The sequence below is a fragment of the Nothobranchius furzeri genome, chromosome 1 (genome assembly GCF_043380555.1).
Source record: "Nothobranchius furzeri strain GRZ-AD chromosome 1, NfurGRZ-RIMD1, whole genome shotgun sequence".
In the NCBI taxonomy this organism is placed as follows: domain Eukaryota; kingdom Metazoa; phylum Chordata; class Actinopteri; order Cyprinodontiformes; family Nothobranchiidae; genus Nothobranchius; species Nothobranchius furzeri.
In genome coordinates, this window is record NC_091741.1 from 63,674,729 (window position 1) to 63,697,040 (window position 22,312).

General features: G+C 40.3%; 2 protein-coding genes and 1 long non-coding RNA gene across 5 annotated transcripts in view; 2 read left to right on the top strand and 1 right to left on the bottom strand.

The window, feature by feature from the left end:
- cog5 (component of oligomeric golgi complex 5) overlaps positions 1-22,312 on the bottom strand; it is a 70,230-nt gene that overhangs the window by 28,999 nt on the left and 18,919 nt on the right. The window lies entirely within an intron of this gene.
- On the top strand, positions 643-8,922 carry LOC139068960 (uncharacterized). The gene is made up of 3 exons (XR_011520190.1): positions 643-735; positions 852-968; positions 8,707-8,922. It is a non-coding gene; the product is annotated as an uncharacterized lncRNA (long non-coding RNA).
- LOC139068954 (G-protein coupled receptor 22-like) lies at positions 9,385-21,159 on the top strand. Of its 2 annotated transcripts, XM_070549800.1 has the most exons (4): positions 9,385-9,597; positions 13,724-13,859; positions 14,772-14,918; positions 19,930-21,159. In XM_070549800.1, the coding sequence occupies exons 2-4, from the start codon at positions 13,746-13,748 to the stop codon at positions 20,980-20,982; spliced, it is 1,314 nt and encodes a 437-aa protein (XP_070405901.1). In that variant the 5' UTR covers positions 9,385-9,597; positions 13,724-13,745; the 3' UTR covers positions 20,983-21,159. The 2 variants fall into 2 exon arrangements, with proteins under 2 accessions (XP_070405901.1, XP_070405902.1); XM_070549801.1 differs by lacking the exons at positions 9,385-9,597; positions 13,724-13,859 and adding an exon at positions 19,778-19,824 and having other exon boundaries at positions 14,782-14,918.

The following is a 22,312-nucleotide window of genomic DNA, read 5'->3' on the forward strand; positions in this document are numbered from 1 at the left end:
TAGTGACTCTACTGCCTCTAAAGGCGTGGGACAGCAGACCTTATGCTTAAGCAGCCTCAGAGGAAAGCATCCACCTACCCACAATCTTTAAATAAAGGTATGGTGAAAAGAGTTAAAACTCATGACATGTAGAAGGTTATTACAACAGGAGAAGAACTGATGGGCTCAGGTCTGAGCTTGATCAGTCTGGGTTTCCTTTGTTTGGCTCTCACGTTTCAATGTAGAGTAGTGTAAATTAGTTCTTTCACCAGCTTCATCCTAGCCAGGAGACTATTTAAACCTTGGCCAGACTTAAGCAATCAGCCTGCTGCTCACTCAGGTGCTGCCTAGCAGGTGCTATGCAAATAAAACCAGAGGAGGAGTGGCCAAAGTCCTGACAGAACACATCCTGCCATTAGGGTTGCCATGGACACCATGTGTCTGGGTTATTACATGTGGATAAATAAACTCACATCAAGAATTCTGTTTTTCTAGGGGTAGGGGTGCTGTGGGTGGTAATATAAAATCATGAATTGGGGAGGGGGGTCAAGCAAAGTGAGTTAAATCTGATTAGTGAGTCTAATTAGTCATGAGGATAGATGTGGAAAAACCCAGTTTGAGACTGGAACGATGAAGGGGGAGGGAACGATGGGTGAGTAGGGAGGGCAGATACAGTGAGAGGCAGAAAGCATGACAGAGGGACCGACAGAAAGAGGAGCACAGCCAAGAGAAGAGAGGGGGAGGCAGAGCTAGAGCGTGTGTATTTTCTTTGTTCCCTGGTAGCGTGTTTTCTGCCAGTTAAATCTCTACACTAAAATAATTCAGCGTGTCGTTGAACATTTTAATGATGGACTACTTAAACTAAACCACAGCTGTTCAAGCTCACACCCCCTAAAGGCACCATGCAACCACTGGCAAGAGGGAACACAGAGCTCCACGGGGATGGGGAGAAGACCCTAGGATCTCAGAGGAATCGTCTTTCTCTAAAGGTAAACCAACACGAAGCACACAACCATACCGCTGCTGGACTGATGGCAAGCTTGTGAGTCCAGTGTTGCATTAAGGTGCTGCAAGATGCACTGTAAACACACAGCATGCTGACATGTTGCTTAGCATGTGTCGTGTTTCCTCTGAGAGGAAAACATTTTGACTGATTACAGGAATCAGGATATTTTGTAGGATTAATCAGATCATTCTTAACTTCCATATGCTCTTAAAGTGAATCACCACTGCAAAGTCAGCCCAAATTTAATCTATTAACCAGAAACAAATATTTATACAGATGACAAATGGAACTAAACTGAGATATGAATCCATTTCTCCTTTATTAATACAGGCTGGTCTGACTGAGACATAAAAAAAATGACATTCTAGACAACTGCTACAACACTCAATCCTTAAACTCAATATAATCAAAACATTCATAAAATTTCCAAGCGTCTTTAAATCTGTCTGATATCTCCTGATAGGTTGGAATGTTTCAGCTCTTGTTGTACGAAGTTTCAGGACAGGGGATTTGCAACTAATCAACCCTAAATTATATGAAACAACGAAACTCTGACTTGCAACTTGGATATTTCATCTCCACAAATGACACAAGCCTGGAAGAGTTTTTCTGTGTGGTGAAGTTGCTAATGCTAATGGTTAGCTTTTAGTCAGGATGTTGTTTGCTGATTCCTGGATGCTAAACCAACAACAGTCTTCCCCATCAAGAGTCAAGATGGATGATCTGTCAGGATTTTCAAATCCCAGAGTTTCACTGTATATTTTCTATCAGAAGTTAATGCAGGAGATAGTTGTAGAAGACTAATTTAATGTTCAGCCTGCATGAAAATCTCAGTGACAGATTATAATCAGAAATAATCAATAAAAAATGTTTTTCCGTTAGCTAGTCAGCTAGCTGAAACAAGCTCTTCAATTGGGAATCCTGGCTCCTTTCCCCAAATTAAACTGAACCTAGATAGAACCCGCTTTTGGTGAGTCAAATGATCAGGCAGAACCCCCTTAATCCTAATCAAACTTTCTACATAGTTTCCTGAAATTCCTTCTATGCCTGAGGATTGCTTCTGTTTATACATAATTTAGTCTACTGGGCATTTGGTCACTTTAAGTTGCTCAATCAGCTTTCTGGGAAAGTCAAACACCAAAAGACTCCTCCTTGAACGGACAGCTTCCATTAGTGCAGTGTCAGAAAACCGAAATACTGCCTTAGGTGGACTGATGTCAGACTTTTAAAATGCATGTAAACCCCTTAGTCTGGCTAATGTAGAAATGAACTGGACTACTAATTCGGTAAGTTTACATGTGCTTCAGAAAACGGAACTATTGCCCTATATTGGTGTCACCAACTCCAGTCCTCGAGGGCTGCCATCCTGCTAGTTTTCTGTGTTTCCTGCTCCACCACATCTTAATGAAGTAATTGAATCCTCTTCTTACCACGTTTAACTTTGCACGGGCCTGCTAATTACTCATTCATTTCAATCAGGTGTATAGGAGCAAAGAAACTGCTAACATGTGCAGGATGGTTACCCTCGAGGACAGGAGTTGGTGACCCCTGCCCTAAAAAGACTGACATCAGACACATAAATGATGTACTAAACTATGATAAAGGCTCACTTTGGTTAAGATTTGTGCTTGATTATTGCCATAGCTCGACTTGGATGTGCATGTAAGCACACTGAGATGTTCCAACAGCTTTCTTAAACCAGGTGTACATTTCACGATTTTTGGCTCATTTTGAGCCAACTTTCCTATTGAGCAAGAATCTTTGAGGACGGGGTGAGTTTTATGCTGTGCATAGTGTAGTATACAGGGGAAAACAAGAAGCGATTAGCACCTCACGGCCAGCTTCCGATCAGCAATATCAAACATGTTTGATTTTTTGCTCATCCCTTGTGAGTGTACTGCACTGTTGAAGCAGCTGTGCAACCCAAAAGTACCAGAACCGCTCAAACAGGGCATGCACCAACACGGCTCCACAGTTTTTTCTCTGTCAATACACCTTGGTTCTTTTGATTTTTACACTTTTCTCCACACACAAAAATGACAAGGATTGTCAAGAAAACATGTTTTTCAAGTTTATGTAAAATAAAACAGATCCCAAAACATCCATTTACTTCCTTCCTCCTGGTCTTCTGGGTTTTTAGACTCCAAGGTCTGACGTGTTGTGCTAAAATTACTCATTTTAGCTTTAATGTGTTAATACCACACGTACAGCGTGAGCTTTCATGTCGCATCCGAGCCTTCATTCATACCATTAGAACATGACTCATTAACTTTGCTCTGCATGGATGCTGCACAGTTTGAGATAGAGCTAAATACTACCAAGTGAAAAAGTCACACACTGTACACTCAGCTATACCAGAGCTCTTTGACGATCAGGAATTTTATTTATTCTAATTTCAACACGACGGCCTAAAAAATAATAAAATAGTAGTAAAAATAAAGATGCATGGTGGAAGTCCTGAACTCTACCTATTCAGATTCCATGTCCCCAACCTCCCTTAAAGTGCATAAAAAAACTATCCCAGACCAATTGAGTTGACTTTCTCAGGGACAGAAGTTCACTTTCAGTAACTGTTTGGAGTTACCAGGTCTATCCGGGACTCCCCTGTCAATAGACTGACCATATCACCAAGAGGTGATTATTTGATGGCTTTGTCTCTTTCTCTACACAAGTGTCCAGTACATATGCACGCCGTCATAAGACACAACAAGATCCACCATCAACCTTTGGCCCAAGGGACCATATACACCTATAGGCCTGGTATTGCTCAAACAATTTAGAGGACAAGCCATTTCTAACATGGAAGCATTAAAAAAAAAAAAAAAAACGAGGCCCAAATTCAGATAAAGTGCAGCACTCGAGTAGGGATGGGTACCGAATTCGGTACTTTTTAAGGTACCGACTGAATTCCATAGTACCGACCGAGCACCGATTCATGTCATTTCAAACGGTGCCTCGTTTCGGTACCCGTCCTTCATAACGAGAACTTGCCAAGACAGCTGCGCATGCGCAAGAGCGTTATGTCGTCGGTCCCTGCGAGCGAGTTGTAAACAGAGCAGCATGGGTAGAAAGAACGCACGCTAACGCTTGGGTCCACTTCACTAAATGCGATGGGTAACTGGGTGATGATGAAACCAGCGACAGACAACGATCTAAGTGAGACATCCTCATCTTAATCTGCTCCGGTAGGTAAATAAAATGTTTAAGATAACGTTACCTTGATATGTTAGCTTCCGTTTCGCTAATGGTGCGTTCGCTTTCTCCTCGGAACTCCGAATTTCTGACTAGAAGAACATGAACGTGGTCTAAAGTTTGGCTTCACTTTACTAAATGCAACGGGTGATTGGGTGAAGATGAAACCAGCGACAACGATCTAAGTGTGAGGCATCATCGTTTTAATCTGCTCCAGCAGTTAAATAAACTGTTAAAGATAACGTTAGCTTGATATGTTAGCTTCCATTGCCACCGTTGTTATCAGCTAATGGTGCGTTCGCTTTCTCCTCGGAAATTCTAACTTCCCAGTAGGAAAAATCTAATGAAAAAAGACAGCAAAATGAATGAAGATACACAGTAAATTTAGTTCACAGTAAAGATGTTTGCTTCAGTTTAATTATCAGCTTATAAAACTACAAGGACGATGTTAAAATATAAACAGTTGAATGTTATTTATCGTGATATTTATCAAATATTGTTATATATTGAGAAAAAAATATATTTAATTATAAAAGAGAATTAAAATAATAAACACTCAAAAGTATCGAAAATTGGTACCGTTAAGTACCGGTATCGATTCCTAGGTACTGGGAATTAGTACCGGATCGATTCAAATGTCAAAGGTACCCATCCCTACACTCCAGGTGACTACCACTTTCCACATGGGCACTAGAGTTCCCAACAAAGAAGCTTCAGTGGACTGGGGAGAGGACGCTGGCGCTTGCTGTTTGCTGCTTCTCCTGCTGCTGCTTTTATTTGTATTTTTTTGTGGATTTTTATGGACTATTTGAATTTTTATATGGTCTTTTTTTAGTAACCTGGAGGAAGTTTTAAAACTCTAGTTTTTTACCCTTGGCTTCTTGGCGTTTCTCGGCGCTGCTGGGGCGTTGTGTGCTTCCTTGGATGCTCGCTCTGTGGTCTCGATGCACCGGAGTTTTTTGAGTCTGGTTTTGCTGCTTCTGCAGTCGTTTTGGCTGCTGGCTTGTTTTGCTGGTTCTCCAGCGACCGGCATGGGGCTGAAATACACCATCCCGCAGTTGTTAAGTGTCAACAGTCGTTCCACTCCTACATGCATTGCCGCCATAAAGGAACTCGGACTTCTGCGCCGGCCGCGTTATATCCACAGAAGTTCTCGGCGAAAGTTTGTTTACCATCGGCCTAGCTGTTCGGCTTCATCCATTCCCTCTGTGTGGGCCGCTGTCGCTCATCAAACGCGTTATCAGAGCGATGTCACAACAAGTGTTTGTAGCATGGGAAACACCACAAGCTTTCTGTCGGACTAACTCGTAAACTTTTGGAGGACACTATCCACCAAGCAGGACAGAAAAAGTGGAGTGGGTTTTACAGTGTTACGGCCAATACAGAAATTTACCGCACCAAAAATGCTCAGGATACTTTTTAATTCACAATTTCTCACAAATAAATCAGTGTTTAAACAAGATCATATAATGGACAAAGGCTTGGATGTTATGTGCATAACGGAAACATGGCACCAGCCAGAGGCTTTTTTGGCACTAAATGAAGCTTGTCCTTCTGGTTAAGGCAATTTGGAGAAAGCCCGCAGTACTGGACGTGGCGGTGGCTTAGCTGTTTTATATAGACAGCAACTGGATCTGTCTCCCCTCACTGTGCCTACACTGTCTTCATTTGAATGTCTTGCATTTAAGTGTAAAGCCCCTCTGCCTATAACTATGCTGCTTATTTATCGACCCCCTAAACCAAACTCAATGTTTATTTCTGAGATACATGATTTTCTTACATCCATCTGTACCACTTATTATACTGGGAGACTTTAATGTTCATGTAGACTCCCCCTCCTGCCATTTGGCAGATGAGTTTTTACAACTACTGGACTGCCTTAATCTCCAACAGCATGTTGATGTTCCTACACATTCCAGAGGGCATACCTTGGATCTGGTTATTACAAACTCTGTACCCATTAGCAACCTTTTTGCATATGATCTGGGGGTGTCTGACCACAAGGTCATTTCAATGGAGTTGTCACTCTCTTGTTCACCTACAAAAGCAAAGCGACAGATACGTTACAGAGACTTGCATAAGATCAACGCAGATACTCTGAGCAAAGATCTTCAGAATCTCTCCTCTGCTGAATGTTCCTCAGTCACTGAGTCAGTTGACTTCTACAACAAATCCTTCGACAGTCTCCTTAATGTTCATGCCCCTGTCAGATACAGAACTGTCTGTTTTTCATGTTCAGCCCCCTGGTATACATGTTTGCTGAGGAAGATGAAGACAACTGGGCGTGTTCTCGAGCGACGTCTACTGGCTTCAGGACTCACTGTTCATAAGCAAGCTTACAGAGAACATCAGAAGGCATATGCAACAGCATTGAGAGCTGCAAGATCACAGTTTTACTCGAATATCAATAACAATAGCTCTGGAAATTCAAAGCAACTGTTCTCTACTATAAATCGCCTATTGAAACCACAATTTCAATCTCATATGGAAGCTACAGAGGGGAACTGCAATAACATAATTACCTTCTTCAGGAAAAAAGTGGATACCTTCTGCTCATCTTTATCGAGTTCCTCTGCACTTCCTGTCTTGTTGGATGACCCACAGCCAGGGAACTTTCAACCCTTTAGCTGTTTCTCTACAGTTACACAGCAAGAGGTTGAGGTCATTGTCAGAAGGATGAAACCATCAAATTGTGCTCTGGACCCTTTTCCTACAGTTTTGGTTAAATCCAACTTATGCGCCATAAATCCCCTGATTACCAGGATAATAAATCACTCTCTCCAGACTGGATATGTTCCCGCCACATTGAAATCTGCCATCATCAGACCAGTTTTTAAAAAATCTACTTTAGATCCAGAAGTACTTGCAAACTACTGGCCCATTTCTAACCTCCCGTTTCTTTCTAAAGTACCGGAAAAAGTAATTGCTGCACAGCTTCAGTCTCATCTAGAAGCAAATAATTTGTTTGAGAAATTCCAGTCTGGCTTCCGCTCCTGCCACAGCATGGAAACAGCTCTGGTTAGAGTTACGAATGACCTGCTGATGTCGGCTGATGCTGGTTTCCCATTGCTTCTCATCCTGTTGGACCTGTCCTCAGCCTTTGATACTGTTGATCACAACATTCTGCTTCACAGATTACATCACACTGTTAGACTCTCTGACTCTGTTTACAATTGGCTCTCGTCTTATCTTACTGAAAGAACGGAGCATGTTGCCCTGAGAGAGGCTAAATCTGCTATACACAATGTCACCTCTGGTGTACCTCAGGGCTCTGTGCTTGGTCCAATTTTGTTCGTATTATATATGCTTCCCCTGGGCCATATCATCAGCCAGCATGGTATTTTATTCCATTGTTATGCTGATGATACTCAGCTTTAGCTCAGGATAAATTCCACCTCCTTGTCTACTCCGCCATCATCCACTTTGACCATCTGTTTGGAGGAGATAAAGTCATGGATGAAGCAACATTTCCTGCAGCTAAACAGCTCTAAGGCTGAAGCTATTTTAGTAGGCACCCCACATCAGGTTAGGTCATCTAACATCAACAGTATTACCTTTTCTGGTCAGGATATCCCACGGTCAACATCTGTTATAAACCATGGGGTTAAAATGAACTCGAGTTTGACGTATGAGACCCATGTCAAGCATCTGTGTAAAACGTCTTTTTTCCACCTCAGGAATATAGCAAAACTGCATCCAGCACAAATGTTTGCTGATGCGAAAAAGTTGGTCCATGCATTTGGCTCCTCCAGGCTGGATTTCTGCAATGCACTTCTCATTGGGACTACTGGAAAAAATCCTTCAAAAACTGCAGTATAATCAGAACTGTGCTGCTAGGATCCTGATGAGAGGATGCAAATATGACCATATTACGCCCATTCTTAAATCTCTTCACTGGCTCCCTGTTTCATCTAGAATTGATTACAAGGCTCCCCTTCTCACCCACCAGTGTATTTATGGGGTATCTGGTCTTAAAACTTATCTTTTTACCAGAGCTTTTGGGTTAAATTAACTTTGTAGCACTTTGAGATTTGTTTCAAATGTAAAGTGCCTTATAAATCAAATGTATTATTATTATTATTATTATTATTATTATTATTATTGAGATTCCAAAAAGGCACACCTGCACAGATACCATCAAAAGACTTATTTTTAGGGAACACTGAACTGTTTGGTGTGAAAGCAAGAAACACAGTTGACACCCTCATGCTCCTGCAGTTTGAAGCCAGAAAGATGATCTCATTCAAAAGGGAAAAGCTGGTGGCTTCTGATTAAATCTCCATCTGTCTTACACTTCTCTTTGGGCAATAAAGGTTTACGTCTTCATTTGTTGTACAAAAACATACATTTATGGCCATCAACGATAGTAGACTAGCATCAATTTGTCACACACACAACTAGTTAATTAGAGGTTGGGTGGGGGATGAAGACTCATCTGTAATTGTTTGGTCAACATGTAATTCAACATACCGAACATAGGAGGACCATTCATTTCAAATTGACCTATTTCTTTCTCTTTTCCTCTGCAGGATCCCATCTGAATGTATAAAATGGAAACAGGAGAAGACAACAGAGGAACATGATATCATTTTTTCCTTCCATTGCTTCGTGACTTTTTTTTTTTCAAGAAATATAGTTACTTATGACTGGAAATAAAGGGTTTAAGTCCTTTAAGTGATATTCAAAGATAATGTACTGCCTAGATCTGGGTCTGTTATCTTTAAAGCAACTCAAGCACCCCTCAGATTTGATGGGCCTGAATGAATCAGGAACCAATTCAGCAACAACACAAGCATGTTTTTCTTCCATTTTGAATAATTTTGGGGTTTTTGATTAATGGTTTACTCTTTTTGTTGCCATCTGGAATATTGTTTTAAATAGTAAAGCACCAATATGATGTACCCTAATTCAAGATGCTGTTTGGGATAAAAGGACACTCACATTGGATGGAGATATTGGGACAATTATCTAAGACGCCCTATACCTGGACAGCGGAGACTGGTGGAGAAAGGAGGATTGTTCTTGCACTGGCATCATTTCTAGGCGGAGACGACACTGGAAGCAACAGTTCAAACACAACAATGACAGGACTGACCTCTAAGCTTTGCTGAAAGAAACCATTGATCCAAGAGAACTGATGCTACAAAACACATGTTCCCCAATGAGGAGTGGGTGTGTGCTGCCTCTGTGTTTTGCAAACTACCTTTTCTAGTTGCCTTAGTAGGACTGGCACCCCAAAGCTGAAGACGCTCAAAGTCATTTCAAAATCAGTGATTATGTTAATTTCTACAGAGAATGCCTAAAATTGAGAGGACATATTAAAGACAGAGAAACACAACAATGTGGGCTGATCTGAACGGCTTCAGCAAGTTCCTTTGCGACAACTGATGAGCTGGAAATGACACCAATAGGAGGGAGTGGTAAGTCAAAGTCTCTGTTTCCTTCAGTATGATATACAAAGAAAGTCAAACTGAATCACAGTAGCTTCTGAAATTCTGACTTCCGGAGTATTCAGGTTTGACAACAAATCAAAGATGAGCTGAAATATTTTATTGACTGTGAGAATTTGTTCAATTTTGCACAATATACAGTGGTGTGAAAAACTATTTGCCCCCTTCCTGATTTCTTATTATTTTGCATGTTTGTCACACAAAATGTTTCTGATCATCAAACACATTTTACCATTAGTCAAAGATAACACAAGTAAACACAAAATGCAGTTTTGAAATGATGGTTTTTATTATTTAGGGAGAGAACAAAATCCAAACCTACATTGCCCTGTGTGAAAAAGTAATTGCCCCTGAACCTAATAACTGGTTGGGCCTCCCTTAGCAGCAATAACTGCAATCAAGCATTTGCGATAACTTGCTACGAGTCTTTTACAGCGCTCTGGAGGAATTTTGGCCCACCCATCTTTGCAGAATTGTTGTAATTCAGCTTTATTTGAGGGTTTGCTAGCATGAACTGCCTTTATACGGTCATGCCATAGCATCTCAATAGGATTCAGGTCAGGACTTTGACTAGGTCACTCCAAAGTCTTCATTTTGTTGTTCTTCAGCCATTCAGAGGTGGATTTGCTGGTGTGTTTGGGGTCATTGTCCTACTGCAGCACCCAAGATTGCTTCAGCTTTAGTTGACGAACAGATAGCTGGACATTCTCCTTCAGGATGTTTTGGTAGACAGTAGAATTCATGGTTCCATTTATCACAGCAAGCCTTCCAGTTCCTGAAGCAGCAAAACAACCCCAGACCATCACACTACCACCACCATATTTTACAGTTGGTATGATGTTCTTTGTCTGAAATGCTGTGTTACTTCTACGCCAGATGTAACGGGACATTTGCCTTCCAAAAAGTTCAACTTTTATCTCATCAGTCCACAAGGTATTTTCCCCAAAAGTCTTGGCAATCATTGAGATGCTTCTTAGCAAAATTGAGATGAGCCGTAATGTTCTTTTTGCTTAACAGTGGTTTGCGTCTGGGAAATCTGCCATGCAGGCCATTTTTGCCCAGTCTCTTTCTTATGGTGGAGTCGTGAACACTGAACTTAATTGAGGCAAGTGAGGCCTGCAGTTCTTTAGAAGTTGTCCTGGGGTATTTTGTGACCTCTCGGATGAGTTTTCTCTGCGCTCTTGGGGTAATTTTAGTTGGCCACCCACTCCTGGGAAGGTTCACCACTGTTCCATGTTGTTGCCATTTGTGGATAATGACTCTCACTGTGGTTCGCTGGAGTCCCAAAACTTTAGAAATGGCTTTATAACCTTTACCAGACTGATAGATCTCAATTACTTTTGTTCTCATTTGTTCTTGAATTTCTTTGGATCTTGGCATAATGTCTAGCTTTTGAGGTGCTTTTGGTCTACTTCTCTGTGTCAGGCAGCTCACATTTAAGTGATTTCTTGATTGAAACAGGTGTGGCAGTAATCAGGCTTGGAGGTGGCTACAGAAATTGAACTCAGGTGTGAAACACCACAGTTGGGTTATTTTTTAACAAGGGGCAATTACTTTTTCACAAAGGGCAATGTAGGTTTGGATTTTGTTCTCTCCCTAAATAAAAACCATCATTTCAAAACTGCATCTTGTGTTTACTTGTGTTATCTTTGACTAATGGTTAAATGTGTTTGATGATCAGAAACATTTTGTGTGACAAACATGCAAAAGAATAAGAAATCAGGAAGGGGGCAAAAAGTTTTTCACACCACTGTATACACTGTTAGATTTCAAGAATAAATGTGTTAAGGAAAGCTATTTCTAATGAGAAATATAAAAAATAACAGCTAAAATAGGAACTAAAATTAAGGTTTGATACAGGATACAGACACACCATCGGCCAGCACCAATCTATGTTAGGGATGTGTATCGGTGAAATTCACGCGATACGTATCACGATACAGGGGAGAGGATACAGTGTATCACGATATATTGCAATACATTCAGCCAGACAATCTCAGCAAATTTTTTTTGTCTGAATTCATTGTAGGAAAATTTAATAAACAGTCCAAACTGATACATAACATGTTTAACATGAGGTATGTGAACCATAATACCGGGATTTACATTTCAATGATGGAAACAAAACCCATCGCACACTGCTGCCAACTAGTGGTCAGTATGTAAATTCTTCCAAAAATTCGATACATGCCTTTTGAATATCAATATATCGCAGGAAAAAATATCACGATATATTGTCGTATCGATATTTCCTTACATCCCTTCTATGGATCATTTGGTATCTTAATGCAGAGAATAAATAAACATTAATTTAAACTCATTTCAATACATTTTATAAATACTGGTCAGCAAGGTGTTTTGTCTTGAAGTGAATTTTATTACAATGAGGTAATACAAAAATGAGACAGTTATACCTTTTGTATAATATGTGAGATAATTAAACATTTGGTTATGCATAGGGCTGTCGCGGTAACCGCAAAAATGAAATATCGCAATATGAAGAAGCCCACCGCGCTGCATCATGGGCCACCGCAATTACTGAACTTGGTTCAACTCAATGATGCATGTTGAGAAGGATGGCTGCACTGGTATCAAAACGAAACGTTACTTCGCTCCTTTGGGAGCACTTTGGTTTTCAGTACGTCAGCTGCTGCGCAGCCAGGGTCCTTGGCCGAGACAGAGCTGCCACCAGCGGCAAACATAAATAAATAAATAAATGCTCGGAGACCTGCTGAAGTCCCGGACAAGCACTGCTTCTGCAGCCGTCCCGAAGAGAGTTTGAGCCGAGCTGGAGCTCACTCGCTACCTGTAGGAGGAATGCATCCACCCTAAAGAAACCCCCCTGACATGGTGGAGCAACAACCGGGAGAGATTCCCGTTGCTCGCCAGAGTCGCACGCAAGTACGTGTGCGTTAGTGCAACGAGTGCACCATCCGAGAGGGTTTTCAGTGTTGCTGCAAATGTTGCCACCCCTCTCAGATCCTCTCTCAAAGCGTATATGGTTAACATGCTGGTTTTCCTTGTAGGTAACAAGGACGTGACCGAGCTATAAATCACCGTCATTCGTGTGTGTGAAAGTGAAAGTGAAATGATAGTGCCCCGCGCCCCCGGTACATGTAATTTTTTATGCTTGATTTTAAACAACTAAACAAAATGGGGACTTGTTTATTATTTGTTAGATGCTGCAGCCAAATTTGCATTTAAAAGTTTAACCTCCTGAATTTTGTTGTTTTTAAGTTCAGTCGGACTCCGACTGTCGGAGAAACAAACGTTACTGCGATCTGTGTTGTTACTGCCCTTTGATCTGCATTCAGTAAAGTGTTATTAGAGAAGGCACGGCAATTTTTAACCTTTTTTAAATGTGTAAACATTATGTTTAGATAGTACTGCAATAAAAAAGGGCTGCAATAATATCGCACACCGCAATATTAAGCCACCCTGAATCACCGCAGGAGGAATTCCTCAACCGCGACAGCCCTAGTTATGCACCTGTTCCCTTCAACCATCAGCAGTCCATGGGAAACTTGTATTGGATGAAACTGCTCCATGTGGAACTGTCAAATTTTCTTTCTTTCTTTCTTTCTTTCTTTCTTTCTACAATTATCTCTGTAGATATTATTTTGAAATGCTAATCTACAGTGTGCCACAAGATCTATAAAGAAATAACTTCATTTTTTAAGGAAGGTAAAGTTTCAGCAATTTAAATATCAAGACTGATGGCTAAATGGGCATCAAACTCTGTCTTTCTAGAAAAGCCAGTCCAGAACTTTCAAACTTCAGTTAAATGAAAAGTAAAAACATGCTAACAGTGCAGATTTATACAAATGGGACAAACTTCGACACATGATCCTTTTCTTTTACTTTGAGGTATTTTTTTTCTGCATTAAACATTTGAATCTTGATATGATGGAACTCAGCTCACCTTGTTTCACAACACTAACTACAACTCCCCTCTCTCTCTCTCTCTTTATTAAACATTTTACCTACAAAAAAATATGCTGTGCCTGTTACACAATCACACCCATCTAAGAAAAAAACAAAGGCTGTAAGGATATATTTCACCTCGGATTAAAGTCCATGTTTGTGCCATTTCCAGGCCTCTTTGTCCACTCAGGATAATGCACAAATCTGCAGTGTTGACGTCTGTCAAAACAATGAGTAACATGATGGTACCGGACTCCTATGACCATGACATCACTTCCTCTGAGAACACCTATCCTATCAGCTTCCAGGTAATCATTCAACTCTAATCCAGGGATACTTTATAACTACCTTATTTAAATAAATTAATGAATACATAAATCCAAGCATCTATATACACAGAGAGCCTAAGTCACAGCCATCAACTTCTGCACCATGGGTCCCCGGAGAACCAAAAAAATGAAACCAAGTTAATGGGGCTTTAAAAGCAATTTTCTAATCCTGTTTGTTATGTGTTGTTTTGTGTTGTTATGTGTTGTTATGTGTATTTCACATATATTGTCCGTGAAATTTAAAGATACATTCTGATGCCAAGAACGCACTTATTGTCAAACGGGGGCAAAAGTTATTTTAGGTTCTGTGTAAAAATACGTCAAGGACTACAAAAGTGCATAACCAATTTGACATAACTGAACCAGAAACGGAGAAAAGCTGAGGAAAAATGGCTGTAAGTTCAGCAAACTTTGAATACTTCCTTCATGAGGAAAGAACCATCATAAATCTCGCCATGTGGGATTTAGCAGCTACGCTAGGGCAGAGGAGATTCTGTGGTGATGTCATATATGTGACGTACCGACGTCTGATTTATGCTCATTATGAACATTTGTAAGCTGATAAATCTCAAAGTACGTGACAGACATGGTCCAAACACACTTCAATACTTTTCATTTAAATAGAAGTACAACATATGTGTGATTCAGTGTCTAAGGCAAAGGAGATTAGAAATGGCTCTTTTAGCCCCGTTGACTTGCATTCATTTTTTAGTTCTTCAGAGGACCCATGAAAAGACCAGAAGGGAAGTAGACTTAGGCTCCCTATAGCGTTTCATTCTCAGTTCTAGTGCTCTATATATGTATAGGAGTACATATATAGCCTTTGTTTATTGCGCTGCTGATAAATAAAGCATTTTCACCCTTTTTTTTTTCTTTTTTTTCTTTTGGAAGGTTTCTCTGACAAGCTTCCTGGTTTTGGAGATGGTGTTGGGCCTGAGCTCTAACCTGACTGTATTGGTCCTTTACTGTATGAAACAGAATCTCATCAGTTCTGTCTCCAACATCATTACCATGAACCTTCATGTGGTGGATGTGTTGGTGAGTTCTCTTCTCTTAGGTAGACATCCATCCAATGCATGGCAGGAAACAGCTGCTACACAGCCCCTCAACCCTGGCACCTTCATAAGACACATTGATACTACAGCTGCAAAGTATTGGAATAATGTTATTGCAACACTGGTGAATATTGCAATAACAACATCCGCATTGAAAAACCCACTTGTCTTCACTCCCTGTTTTATTCCTTCTGTCACCATGGCACCATCAACTAGACAACTACTGACCTGGTAGTAGTCAGACAAATGCATAGCAGTCTTTAGCAATTCCAAATTCCAAAAATTGTGGAATTTTAGAGGCTTTGATTTTTAAACACACAGGGAAAAAAAATCTGGGTTTTTTGTTTTAGGACACAATGGAAATTATCCAGTCTTTTCCAGGGTCAAAGATAATTCTAATCAGAGGTGTGTGGTAACAATGCCAATGACTGAAATATAGCAAGCGTCTGGAATCCATCTACACTGAGAAAAATGTTCAAAAGTAAATAAAAAAATTCAAGACAGCTACTCATCAACCAAGATGCTCTGGCAGGTTCACTCTGAGGTCAGACCATGCAACAATGAAACTGCAAAAAGAAATAAAAATAAAAAAGCCAAGGGCTCCAGCTCACTTATCAGGTTAAACATTCAAGTTTGGTTTCATAAAATAAGAAAAGATGTTTGAAAAGGAATGTACAAGAAAGTTTCTTCTCTCCAAAACAACATGGCAGCTCTGATCTGATGAACCACGATACTTCTAGAACAATGAGACCAGAGTGGATGCATTTACCCACAATGCACTGCAGCATGTTTGGAGAACACCCAGCATGACTCCAGTCCAAGTCACAAGATTCCAGTATTCACCTGTCCTACTTCTGACCCACTGAGTTTAGACAGGATGTTTATTTTGGGATCTCTAAAAAAAAAAGCAGCAGAAGAATAAGTAGGTTTCCCAAATGCTTCTGGGCCCTCCATTATTCAGCAGAGACTTTCAATAATAAAAACTAGTGCTGATTTACTAGAAATCAGTGTAAGCATTCTCAGGCGTATTTTTTAAATATATGAAAAATGAAAGATTTAACAATAAAAGTAAAGAATACACACATACACACATGCACACACACAGAAAGACGGGGGGATTTTGGGTAGAAGATTCATTTTCACTCTTCTGGTCAGAAACTCTGGTTAGGTGTGCCTCTATACGTTTAGTTCACTTGATTATTTGAGCCTCATATCCGAGTTACCTATCTTGGGCAAAAAACAAAAAAATCTTCCTTCCTCGTTCACTCACAGACTCCTTTAACACATCAGGTTTCTGACACAGATGCTGTTGATAGAGCAGAGGTGCAACAAGAGCTACAATGAACAAGCATGAAGTAGGAGGAAATAAAATATGATATGGGCCATTCCCATCTGTACCGGGTCGGCCCGGGCCGGGTAGCGTAGGTTGTTTACATATCTGGGTGGCCTGGTATTTTTCCGGGCCAACCAAGGCTCATTCTCAGCCCTCTTCTCGAGGGGGTCTGCTTCAGGCCGACCAGGGCCAACACACCCACTGCTGACAGCAAATTCACACCTTTCATTAGAGCAAGCCTCTGATTGGTGGGTAGAATCAGCCCACATGGGCTTAAGACAAGGATGTGTGGAATCAACCAGGCCAGGCTGGGGCCGACTGGGGCTACCTGGCCCGGGCCGACCCGGTACAGATGGGAATGGCCCATTAATCTCAGGAATGGTAGCAGAACCCAGCAGTATAACCCTGTAGTACAACCCTGCAGTATAACCCTGCAGTATAACCCTGTAGTACAACCCTGCAGTATAACCCTGTAGTACAACCCTGCAGTATAACCCTGTAGTACAACCCTGCAGTATAACCCTGTAGTATAACCCTGTAGTATAACCCTGCAGTATAACCCTGTAGTACAACCCTGTAGTACAACCCTGTAGTACAACCCTGCAGTACAACCCTGTAGTACAACCCTGTAGTACAACCCTGCAGTAAAACCCTGTAGTAAAACCCTGTAGTACAACCCTGTAGCAGAAACCCGTAGCTGTGTTAAGCACCATAGATGATGTATTGGAATGAGTTACTTTTGAAATCCATGTTGAAAAAGCTAACAATTATACGTTGCATCTATAGGACACCTGGATCACACCTTGACACATTCAATGAAAAACTAGCTGCTATGTTTACCAACCTAAATGATACAAAAGTGCACATAATTTGTGGGGATTTTAAAATAGATTTGCTAAACCCAAATGGACATCAGAAAACAACAGATTTTATCGATACAACGTATAGTAACTGCCTTTTCTCTGTAGAATAGAACCAAGTAGAATAACAATTGATACAGCTACATTGATAGTAATATATTCACAAATAAAATGGACTATGAAATAGGAGGTGGACTTATAATTGATAAGCAATCATCTTTCTGTTTTTGCAATTTTTCTAAATTATTTTGGGATCAAAACTAAACAAAAGAATCTAAAATTTAACCTGATATGACACAGAACAACAAGAGCCATTGTTGCCCTACATGTGGACTTGAAAGAAACACAATGGAATGTGTTGTGGAATGAGGTTTTGCAAATGAAGACCCTAACCCTTTTTTCCATTGCATGTGAAAGCGTCGTGAAACGGCCGTGACACGGCCGTGAAACGTACTAGGCAACCGCTTTCATGGCCAGTGGAAAGCCAGGGTAACAGTGCGTATGATGCATTCTTGTCAACTGTAATTTCACTATATGAAAAACACACTGTCCTTTAATGAAAACAACTACAAGGTATCTCAGATCAAATAAGCCATGGATCACAAAGGGGATAGAAGATGCATGTAAAAAGAAGAGTAACCTGTATAAGATATTTATAAAACAGGACGAAAAATGCTGAACTAAAGTATAAGTCGATTAAAAACAGATTAGTAAATATTATAAGAAGAAGTAAGAGAATATTACCACATATTGCTGAAGTTGAAAGAGTACACGAAAGTAAATGTCTTGGGGTAATAATTGATAAGCTTAACTGGAAGTCTCATTTAAATCACGTGAAAACAAAAATGTCAAAAAATATTGCTATTTTTTGCAAAACAAATCATTATACACACTTTATTGTTCTTGCTTCCATATATGACTTATTGTCTAGAGATATGGGGCAATAGGGTTGTGTATTGGTGAAATTATGGCAATACAATGCAATATATCATGATATATTCAGTCAGACAATGTTAGCGATGTTTTAGACTGAATTTAAAATAGGAGAATTCAATGAACAGTCCAAACTGATACCTTAACATGTTTAACATGAAGCATCTGAACCATAATTGACGAATTTACATTTCAATGGTGGAAACAAAACCCATTGCAAACTGCTGCCAACTAGTGGTCGGCGTTTGAATTATACCAACAGAGAAGAAAATGCATAAACGTTTGCATGTAAATTATCCTAAAAATTATATACACAGCTTTTGAATATCGATATAATGTCGCTGGGGAAAAAAGACACGATATATTGCCATATCAATATTTTCTTACATCTCTATGAGGCATCTCTGTTAACTTGTGGAATAGCTATAAAAGTGATTTAAAGAGGTGTAGTTCATTCTCCATGTTTAAAAACACGTTTAAAAATAGATTAGCAGAAAAATATATAAATCAAGAATGAAAAGAGCAACAATAATAATTTTGAAACTCTTGATTGTCTTACTTTGATTATTGTTAAGCTGAATTTAATTTATTTATTTATCCAAGGTGGAAGTTTTTTTTAACTTCAATTAGTTTTGTTTTCTTGTTTTTGTGTTTTGTTTTACACTTTTGCTTCAAACCTTAAGTACATGAGCTGCATGCTAGATGATATTTTGTTAGGAGGGTTGGCATAATAAGCATGTGCTTCAGCCAATACCTTTTGATTAGCCTTGTCTCGTGCTATTTTGCTTGTGGTAGATCTTTATTTTTTATCTACTGAGGTATTTGAATGCAAATTAAACAAATAATCAAAAAAACTGTCTAAACATTTTATACTTTATAACAGTTCCGTTTGGTGGTTATTTATAATGCAGATATAAAGTAACATATAAGCAAAAAATTAGGTTTAAGAATGCTCACTGTGCTTACAAGAGTGTGTGAGATATTTAATCCATCAACTCTTGATCAAATAAGATGGTGAACACATCTGGTTTACTAACGTAGCAAAAAAAATCATTCCGTTTTTCTAGTTCTTGACCTTAATCTAGAATGAACACTTAATGATAATTAATAGCATGTGCATTAATTATTTATAGCCTTTTAAAAGGGAGCCTTGTTACAATAACATTTATTATGAGAACAGAAAAAAAGCATGAAATCTCAGAAAAACATAACCTGAGCATTAGGACCTGAGGGGAACCAAAGCTGTACAATATATAGAAAAGTTATGGTCATCAAAATATCAATGTATACCTTAAAAATCACAAGCTATCCAATTGTAGGTGCTGCAATAGTTTTTTGTCCAGATTCTCCCTGCCTTTATAATACTCGGTTGACTTGATAGAGATAGTGAAGCTCATCGTGTATGTAGAGTCCTATGAGACTTTTATTTGATGGTTTATATGTGATCATAAATTAAAAGCATTTATAATATAAAAGAAAACAAAAACACATATTAATGATGAATAAACATGAGTAATTATAAAAATTATAATGGATTTCATGGATTTTTAATAGAAATGTGAAGAAAATGTGGATTTATCACAATTAGTATCTTAATTACAATATTCAATATGGTCTAAATCACATGCTTTTCTAACGTGCTGAGGTAGTGTGATTACAGCATAAAGTGGAATTCAACCGTAGGAACCGTGACTCTGACTTTGTTTTTACCTACAGCCAGACGCTGTTAAATGCTGAACCAAGAAACGTTATACATGTTCCTGGTATGTTCTGGTCAACATAAAGCATGTATCCTCTGGTTGTAAAGGCTGTGTAACACACACTAAAATGTATTTTGGTTCTGGCCTAACTTCCCGTCTCCTCCCCAGGTGTGTGTATGCTGCATCCCGCTGACAGCAGCTGTGGTGCTACTTCCACTGGAGGCCGACACAGCCATGATCAGCTGCTTCCACGAGGCGTCAGTCTCTTTTGCGAGTGTAGCTACAGCCGCTAACGTCCTAGCCATCACGGTGGACCGTTATGACATCTCCGTTCGGCCAGCGAACCGTGTGCTGACTATGGGCCGGGCTGTTGCTCTGATGGGATCCATTTGGGCTTTATCCTGTTTCAGCTTCCTGATTCCGTTCATGGAAGTAGGCTTCGTCTTCAGCTCCAGGTCGGATCTTGCGAACCAGACTGAAGTGGTGACAATAGCTCACCCAAATGAGTATCACACAGAGGAGGGTTTGAACTATCACCTGCTTGCTCAGATCCCAATATTCTTTTTCACAGCTGTGGTGATGCTGATAACTTACTACAAGATTCTTCAGGCACTGAACATCCGCATCGGAACGCGCTTTCAACACAACTTACCTAAAAGGAAACAGAAGGCCAAAAACACCATCTTACTGAGAACTGCAACACAAGCTGAGTCAACAGATGCTTCACAGACCAGCACAGGGGTCAAAGTGGGTGGAAATGCACCTTTAGGGATGCGAGCATCAGTCTCTGTTATAATTGCACTAAGACGAGCCATGAAGCGCCACCGGGAGAGGAGGGAGAGACAGAAACGAGTCTTTAGGATGTCTCTTCTCATCATCTCCACATTTCTGCTTTGCTGGACTCCAATAACTGTGCTCAATACAATCATCCTCAGCACCGGGCCTAGCGACTGGACTGTTCGCCTGCGCCTGGGCTTTCTGGTGATGGCCTACGGAACCACCATCTTCCACCCACTACTCTACGCCTTCACCAGGCAGAAGTTCCAAAAGGCTCTCAAGAGCAAGATGAAGAAGAGAGTGGTGTCTGTTGTGGAGGCAGAACCCACACAGAACAACGTGGTCATTCATAACTCGTGGATCGACCCAAGGAGAAACAAGAAGGTCACCTTTGAGAATAGTGAACCCAGAAAGAAATGTCTGGGTTCACAAGATCCAGGTTAACGGGTCAAAGGTCCAGTCCAAACACATGAATGTGGAAAATACTCAAAACTAGTCTTTGGTTTAAGGAAATAAAATTAGTTTGAAGAAAAAATAACTCTGCACAAAAAGTAAGGAAATGTGTTTGATCATGTCTCTGTTGTAACAATGCTCTTGGGAATAAATCTGTTTGGAAGTAGACCTTCATGTCTCCATGGAATCAACAACACAGCTAAACATGTGGGTAGCATCCTACAAACATCCCGCAATCGCTTGAAACATTATTCTCTTGGTTTAATGGAATGCTTTCCTCATCAGACACACAGTAACTGCTCAAATAAATTTCTTTCAGCCAGTTCCATCCATCTATGGTGGGTCCAAGGCACATAGATGGTTATTGTTACTGTGCAGTGTCTGACCCAGACCCACATAACAGTCATTACAGTAAAATCTGCAGTGGTGTAAGTTGTATATTGTTTAATGTATGATGGTACAGGACAAACAGTATTTTACACTCTAGTAATGTCATAGTTTCTAATACATACCAGATCAGTGACCTAGTGGTAGAGTGTCCGCCCTGAGACTAGGAGATCAGGGTTCAATTCCTGGTCGGGTCATACCAAAGACTTAGAAAAATGGGACCCAATGCCACCCTGCTTGGCACTCAGCTTTTAAGGGTTGGATTGGGGGGTTAAACCACCAAATGGTTCCTGAGTGCAGCCGTGTCTGCAGCTCACCGCTCCCCCAGGGGATGGGTCAAATGCGGAGAACAAATGTCGCACATACTTTAGCGTGTGTGACAACTAATGGGACTTTAACTTAACTTTAACTTTAATAAGGAGACGTTTATCACTGAAACTCAAATAAGATAGGCCCGCACACAGCAGCTCATCTAAGCTTCTAAAGAAGTTGTTGGTTGGGATGAAGTCCTTAGTAGAGTCCAGAACCCACCATAAACTGGGATCGCCTCTGCCAGTGCGCCCCAGGGCAGCTGTGGCTACATTGTAGCTCATCACCATCAGTGGGTGAATGTGTGTGTGTGAATGGATGAATGATACACTGTAGTGTAAAGCGCTTTGGAGTCCTTACTCTGAGAGGCGCTAAACGAGTGCGGGTCATTTACTTATCATTCATCGTTTCACCACTACCAGTACCATGAGTTCAATATAAAGCAATCAGAGCAGAACCAGGAAGTGTCTGGGCTGCACAAAGTAACAAAAAGAAACCGTTCCAGCATCAGTCCAGGATGCAGCTCCTGTGTTTATAACATCTGATCAACTAATTATTACTGATCCTCTGTCTCGTTTTCAAATGTCAGAGCACCCAGATCCACAATTAAACTGCGTCTCAGCCC

Coding starts and splice junctions, on each gene's coding strand:
- LOC139068954 (XM_070549800.1), top strand. CDS start 13,746: ATGCACAAATCTGCAGTGTTGACGTCTGTCAAAACAATGAGTAACATG. Junction 13,860..14,771: donor CCTATCCTATCAGCTTCCAG/GTAATCATTCAA, acceptor TTCTTTTGGAAG/GTTTCTCTGACAAGCTTCCT. Junction 14,919..19,929: donor TTCATGTGGTGGATGTGTTG/GTGAGTTCTCTT, acceptor TCTCCTCCCCAG/GTGTGTGTATGCTGCATCCC.